Source organism: Podarcis melisellensis, assembly GCF_964234715.1.
Source record: "Podarcis melisellensis genome assembly, chromosome: 6".
Lineage (NCBI taxonomy): Eukaryota > Metazoa > Chordata > Lepidosauria > Squamata > Lacertidae > Podarcis > Podarcis melisellensis.
The window spans coordinates 21450976-21458751 of record NC_138538.1 but is presented as its reverse complement, the minus strand read 5'-3'; the positions used below and the strand labels follow the sequence as shown (position 1 = coordinate 21458751).

Sequence of the window (7776 nt, the reverse complement as noted above, 5' to 3'; positions counted from 1 at the left end):
GTGGCTGAGTTTTCCCAGCCACTCTGGGTGGCTCCCAATTGAGTGTTAAAAACAATACAGCATTAAATATTTAAAACTTCCCTAAACGGGGCTGCCTTCAGATGTCTTTTAAAGAGAAGATAGCTGCTTATTTCCTTGACATCTGATGGGAGGGCGTTCCACAAGGCGGGCGCCACTACCGAGAAGGCCCTCTGCCTGGTTCCCTGTAACCTCACTTCTTGCAATGAGGGAACTTCTAGAAGGCCCTCGGCGCTGGATCTCAGTGTCCGGGATGAACAATGGGGGTGGAGACGCTCCTTCAGGTATACTGGACCGAGGCCGTTTAGGGCTTTAAAGGTCAGCACCAACAGAAGTAGAATGAAACCAGCAGGTTGTTATCCGAGTGCTCACACTTTTCCTGTATTATCATATAGATACTTGGGGCACAATGTAATATATTTTCTGCCCCCGCCCCGCTGCAAAACCCCACATGCACCAAAATCCTTTGCTAGTTCTCTAATGGCTATTTTGCCTGAAACCTCTTCGCCCCAAGGCTCTTGTCTTGCCAGCTCTGTTGATCTCTCTCTAGCCTGAGCTTCTCTCCATTCTCAATAGGCTCCAGCTGCACATTCAGCAATGCTCAGTCAAGGGGCAAATACTATCAAATGAATCACTCTGAGATAAGGATGATGACTTATTACTTTACTCAAGGCACTGACTTGTTCCTTACAAATGCAATCCTGCATTTCATACCCACGGCATTACAAACCATCGCAACACAAGCTAAAAATATGCCTCCAAGCTAGAAATCATCCTTCCATGCATAAGTTCCAGAGCTACCAAGATTTAAAGATTCTCTGGAATTACACTGCAAAGAAATGCTAAATTTGCAATCTCTTTTTATCTTAAAAGAAGGCTTTTCTATATATTATGGCCAGATACAATACCCCTTGCTAAGTGATGATAACTCTTTTGACCACACTGGAAATGCAGCACGGTTAATCTTCTCCTAGCTCTAGAAATCTCCCAAGCTTGTGCCATAAATGCAAACATTACAATAATAACTGATTTTATTTTTACCATCACTTCTGTGCCCATGAACCAATTAGCTAAACTTGAGTGGGTGCAATCATAGGATAAATCATACAAATCTGATGGTGACGATATCATTATTTTAATACATTTGGCAAAAATGTGACCTCACTTTACTGGACATTCTAATATGATAATCTTGGAGTGTATGGGCTGTGATCCTGCGGATGAATGATTCCTGCAAACAAAGCTCATTTGCTGCCTCTTACCTTCCACAGACGCAGGTGGCGCTGTGGGTTAAAGCCTCAGCGCCTAGGACTTGCTGATCGAAAGGTCGGCAGTTCGAATCCCTGCGGCGGGGTGCGCTCCCGCTGCTCAGGTCCCAGCGCCTGCCAACCTAGCAGTTCGAAAGCACGTCAAAGTGCAAGTAGATAAATAGGGACCGCTTACCAGCGGGAAGGTAAACGGCGTTTCCGTGTGCGGCTCTGGCTCGCCAGATGCAGCTTTGTCACGCTGGCCACGTGACCCGGAAGTGTCTCCGGACAGCGCTGGCCCCTGGCCTCTTAAGTGAGATGGGCGCACAACCCCAGAGTCTGTCAAGACTGGCCCGTACGGGCAGGGGTACCTTTACCTTTACCTTCCACAGAGAGAGTGGGGCCCATCTGCCGCTGGTGCATTTTGCTAGCTGTGGGGAAAGAACGATTGGCAATTTGGGAGATAGGGTGAATGTACTCAAAACTAGGCATATTGTCCCATCCCCCCAGTGGCTGGTTATTTGCATTTGGGAACAAGCACCTTGTAGATTTGTTCTTATGTGTGCATTCTCTCTGGATTGAAAAAGGAAGGTTTGTTCACTTGTCTGTTTTGTCAGAACAAGGTGCTGCAGAGCAAACCACCAGCCATTAGCAATGAACAAAGGAGGCAAACAGCAGACTGTGGCACTTAGCGAGAGAACATAACATTCCATAATGTAGCATTAGCCCTCCAAAGGTCAAATAGCGAATCACCTCCCTGTATATATGAGTGCCATTTTCGGCCATGGTGTTTATCTGAAAATCAATTCACTCTGAGCTTTTGAATCTCACAGAAACAAAGGGTTTCATGGGGCAGGATTCAACCAGTGAGTCTTGTCAGTAGATGCTCTGAGCAATGCTCCCCTCCCAACCCCCTGAAATTGGCTCAGGGGGTCAGGAGAACCATTGGAGGAGAGGGGGAATCATTCCATCTGACAGAGCAAAATGCTTGCACTGGTGGAGCAATAAGAAGAGTGTGACATTAAATCTCTCCCTTTGTTTCCAAGAAACAAAAGCGGTGCTGGTAGAGTCCAGCAGCACTTCTGTTTCCCCTTTTCTCCCCAAATCTTCTCCAAAGGGGCCCCAAATACTTTGGGACTGATTTTGAGGGCATTTAGGGGGCTCCAGAGGAGAGGAGGAGGATGCTCTGTTTTTGCTAGTGCAAAGTCTAAAAACCTCCTGGCATAGTAACACAATTCCATCCCCTCCGTGGAAGCAATTTAAGACGGCGTGGTTGGTTTCTGCTGGTGTCCATTCTTTTTCTTGTGTTTCCTAACAAGTTTCCTGTAGAGGTACTGAACTCTCCGGTCTTCTTGGCTGTTGAAAAAGGAGGCTGAAATTTTCCGGCACAGCCGACATGAGTATGTTTCCAAAAAGATCATGGTATAAATGATGCAGTAGAGGAGACCAACGGCAAGGACCACAGCTTTGTTGGGAGGGTTTGGCCACCTCATGGGGCAGTTAGCAGAGACAAAGGTCAGATTCTGATGATAGCTCCTTTCAAACGGAGGTAAGGATTGCTCTGTAGAAAAAGCACCGTTAAAAATATATTCCAAAAATGGCACAAAAATCAGCTTCGCCTGAAAGAATAAAAGAGAATGATTCAGTAGAAATACAGAAACTCACACAGAGCATTTAGTATTTCTGATCCCATGCTGTGGAATGCTCTTCCAGTAGAGATTCAGCAGGCATTCTCGCTTTCCTCTTTCACAGGAATAGCTTTTTTTTTTTAATTCCAGCAGCTGTTTAATCAGCCAGTCACTTTAATGATGATGATTTTTAAGTGTGTTTTGTGTTTTATTGTTTTATACTGCCCTGATATTTTCTGATATGGCAGATGGATATGAAACAGTGGAAAAGTACTCTTCGTAATAAGGTGTAAGGTCCTTAGAAAGTTAGTCATATTTACATGCTATCAAAATCATTTGGACAACTTACTCAAGGCTAGTTCAGGACTAGCTACAATCCTAAATCATACACAGATCTCTTTTAAGATTCTGCTTTACTGCTAAAACTGTGGTAATTATTATCATCTGTACTTTTCCATATTTCTTTTCCTTCTGGCCTCACTGTTTACAATTTCAGTCCATGTACAACCATGTCTCATATTCATGCATTTGATGAAGTCTAACCTATTATGCCTTTAAAAATATTGTTAGTTTTTAAGTGTAACCATGCTCTGGTGTTGTTTTTATGCTTATAGATAGTAAATCTGTAAAATAGGTTCAGAGGAGTTACTTCTGAGTGAACTTGCTTAGGAAGCTTAGGATTTCTCCCACTGATTTCAGAGGGACTGAAGTGAGATTAAAGTCTCTGGATCGAGGACTTAAGAGTTACATTTCACCCACCCCATAAAGTGTGCAGGCCTTATATCTTTCCATGGAAATTGACCAACAGCCAACCTAAATTAATTGGTTTTGAAAAATCCCAACTACTCTTTAGTTGAAAGTCCTGTGATGCTGGAGCTTAAAAATGTAACTCTCATGTTTGGAGCCCTATTCTTCTGAAATTGAAATGAGGTGTGATAATGCAGGGCCTAATAGTATGGTGAATGTTACAGATGACCAATTCCAACCTGCATTTGCAGGAATCTCATGATGACCTTTTACGTCCCTACACATCACTTGTCATCCGAATTAATACAGTGGTACCTTGGTTCTCAAACTTAATCCATTCCGGAAGTCCGTTCCAAAACCAAAGCATTCCAAAACCAAGACGTGCTTTCCCATAGAAAGTAATGCAAAATGGATTAATCCATTCCAGACATTTAAAAACAACCCCTAAAACAGCAATTTAACATGAATTTTACTATCGATAAAATGAAAGCAATAAACAATGTACTGCAGTCACACAACCAGTCAATCAATCAGTCACAAAAACAAAACAAAAAAGTCAGAAAAACAAAAATGCAAAATAAACAGCAAAAGCAGACAGACCGCAAAACAGAAACATGGCACTCAAAACGGAGCACGTTTGGCTTCTGAAAAATGTTCGCAAACCAGAACACTTGCTTCTGGGTTTGCAGTGTTTGGGTTCTAAGTTGTTTGAGTACCAAGGAGTTTGAGAACCAATGTACTGCTGTACCATGTTGTGAATAGGAGGCAGGGTTAATTTTAACCATGCTGTGGTTGTTTCATTTATAATTCTGACTGCAGGAGCATTCAAGCGAAATCTTGATGTGCATCGGCATCTTGCATCCTTTCGCTTGAAAATGCCAAGGTAGAGTCTTCCATACTCACCTCATAGTTTATCGAGATGACCATTGGCACAACGGGGAACTGGGCGACTTCGGTCACAGCCGCTTGTGCCAAATGGAAGGCAATATAGTCCGTTGCTATGATCACTAGTGTCAACATGAGCACTAAGGTAAGAAGAAAAAGGTGCATTACACAAGAAAGGAGTTCCTCTCGGGATAGCTTGAATCCTGTGGACTTGATCAGCTTCTTTGGTGAACAAACCAGCAGGTGAGTTGCTTTGTTCTCCCGAGCCAAATCTTCTAGCTTTTTGGTGATGTAAACATTGTCAAAACGGAGATCTGTGAGGTAGCTCTTCAGGTACCAAGCAGACTCAAATATCAGATAGAAGAGGAAGAAACCAGCAATTACCCGGTTACCCAACAGTATGACCTTCTGGACCAGCACATCAACTTGCAAGAAATCTTCCTTGATCCCTTGGCTAGCACTGATAATTCTCTGACTCAATAAATTGTTGTTGTTGTGGGTTTCAAACCGGACATGGCCATCCCTAGCTCTCCCTGTTTTGTCCGGCATGTTGTCAGTCACCCGTTTGAGAGCGTCACTGAAGTCCCATGAAGCGTTCCCCAAGAGAACTGTTGAGTTCAGAAGGCTCTCAGAGGAATTCTTGCAGATGCATTTGATGACCTGCAGGATGGTTTCGATGTTGCTCATGATGTTTGTCACTATGTTGACAGCCACAATCATGAAGGTGGCAGACAGGAGCAACCTCCGCCCTTGCTTGGTCCCTAAGGTGGGCACAATTATAGTGAACATGCAACGGATGGGGTGCATCAAGAAGAGGGTCAACAGGGCCAGAAAACTAATGGCTGAAGCAGCTGCGGCAGAGAACTGGAAAGAATATTGCAGTGAGAAAAACATCCAGTTGTAGAAGAGGCCTCCAATGGCTGCAGCAATGCAACAGCACATCAGAAAAAGGGATAATAGCTGGTTGTGGCTTGATGGCAGAGGTCTGGAGTAAGCAAGCCAAGCTTCCGTGGCAAATTCTTGTATCCTTGGGAAGAGAATGTCTTGAAAGTAAGTCCAGACTTCCATCCTGTATTAATAATGAACAGATATTCCTGAATGATATGATTGAAACTGCTAATACTTCAGAACCAGCTCTAACTTGTGTTGGAAATGCAAAGAAATAGAAGGAACTATGTACCATATGTGGTGGAAATGCAAAAAGATAAAGGAATTTTGGGATATGATTTACAGTGGGCTTAAAAAAAGTTTCAATTAACCTTCACCAAAAAACCTGAAGCCTTTCTCCTAGGTATTATAGGCGTAGATATACCAAAAGATTTGAGGACGTCATTCATGTATGTAACCACGGCCATGAGAAAGCTATTAGCCCAGTGCTGGAAATGAGATAATATACCGACAAAAATGGAATGGCAGATGAAATTATTTCAGTACGCTGAGATGGCAAGAATAACAGGGAAAATTAGGAAACATGACGACCAAAAATTTAACAGAGAGTAGGATCAATACAGACAATACCTAAAAGATCACTGTAAACATTTGAAATCTTTGGCAGGCCTTGAATGACTCCTGCAATGTGACATAATTTATGGAAGTAATGGATAAATATAAACTAGATATTCTTCAATATGCAGTTAATACAGAAATGTAGAGAACCTATGTTGGGGTGGAGGGAAGTCTCAATATTTCGTTATACAACTTTACTTTATTTCCAGCACTTCAGTATTTCCTTTGTGTATATTTCTGATGGAGAAAGATAACTGTGGTGTCTTTTAAAAACCAATAAAGATTAAAACATAAAAAAAGAAACTGCTGATACTTCAGATTTGCCAAATTTGCAATTTCACTGCTCAAGTTTTGAACGTGAAATTCAAAATCAACATGCAAATTTTGAATGTGAAGTTTTACCTCTAAATCTGACAGCTTTAGACTGATATGCTTTCATTGTTCCAGATGGTGTCAGATATGAAATCTAACAAATTATTACTTGCTAAATTCTGTTTCACGAGTGCCAGCCACTGAATAACATCCTTCACTGAATGCAGAATATTACTGCATTTTATCAACTGTGAAATACTATGTATTAATTATTATTGCATGCCAGTACTGTGCACTATCACCCCATAGTAATCAAATACTCCCCTTCCCCAATACTGTGTTTGTTCTGAGACTTTTCTGAGCAACTCATCCACCCAAGGTCATATAGTACATACATTCACATGGTATTTCTCTGAAGCAATACATCAAAACTTGCCTCCATTGCCTCAAAAACAGCAGCGAATGCCATTTTTTCTGGTCGCAATCACTTTTTAGCAAACACATTTCCCAAAGCAATACATAACATAACCATTTTTAATTCTAGGGGGAAATTCTCAATAACAGCTTGGTAATTTTGTTTTTCTAGACACAGAGAGATGGATATTTAAGTTAAAGTCAATTCTACATACCCAGTATTATGAAGGCGTCTCCAGGTCCTTTGTAACCACTCTGGGATCCTGCAAATTTTCATTTAGTTTTCATATATTGAAAAAATATCTGACAAGATAATAAAACCACTAACCGAATGAGACAGAACCATTAAGGTAGGCTGTTCTGGACAAAGAGGTGTGTGGGTGTGTTAAAAGCAGACACTTGAAAAAAGGTTCAGATGAACAGCAAAATCTGGTCTGCAAATGTAACCTCAATATTAATGTGGGACACCTCCTCTAATGCATCCCACTGCTGGTGAACATCATGTTGTGGCTTTAGGAGTTGTTGCTGTGTCTCTTAAGGAATCACTACCAGGATGTATGTATGTGCTGATGACGCCTGTTTAAAAACCACCCTATATATTGCAAAAGTCAATTCAGAAAAAAGGAGAAGAAATAAGTCAGAAAAGTTCTATTTTTACACTGTGGTAAGGCTGGTCGCTATGAGTAAACACTGAATCTTGGTGATGAATTTGCTCAGCTGACTTTAACCTCAAAGTGTCTTGCAAACCGTTGGTACAGCTGCCCACTGGGTGTTCCAGGTTGACACACATCCTGCAGGGCTGTTCCCACTATCTGAAGCCTGGGATGGAAAACTCAGCTATAGTGCAATCCTGTGTCTACTCAGAAGTAAACCCAATTGAATTAAATGGGGCTTGTTGCTCTTGTTGTTTAGTCGTTTAGTTGTGTCTGACTCTTCGTGACCCCATGGATCAGAGCACGCCAGGCACTCCTGTCTTCCACTGCCTCCCGCAGTTTGGTCAAACTCGTGTTGGTAGCTTC

General features: G+C 42.0%; 1 protein-coding gene across 1 annotated transcript; it reads right to left on the bottom strand.

The window, feature by feature from the left end:
- Positions 1 to 1651: 1651 nt before the first annotated feature.
- OCSTAMP (osteoclast stimulatory transmembrane protein) lies at positions 1652 to 7310 on the bottom strand. The gene is made up of 3 exons (XM_081917030.1): positions 6973 to 7310; positions 4544 to 5594; positions 1652 to 2884 (listed from the first exon to the last, which is right to left on the bottom strand). The coding sequence occupies exons 1-3, from the start codon at positions 7032 to 7034 to the stop codon at positions 2525 to 2527; spliced, it is 1473 nt and encodes a 490-aa protein (XP_081773156.1). The 5' UTR covers positions 7035 to 7310; the 3' UTR covers positions 1652 to 2524.
- Positions 7311 to 7776: the final 466 nt, after the last annotated feature.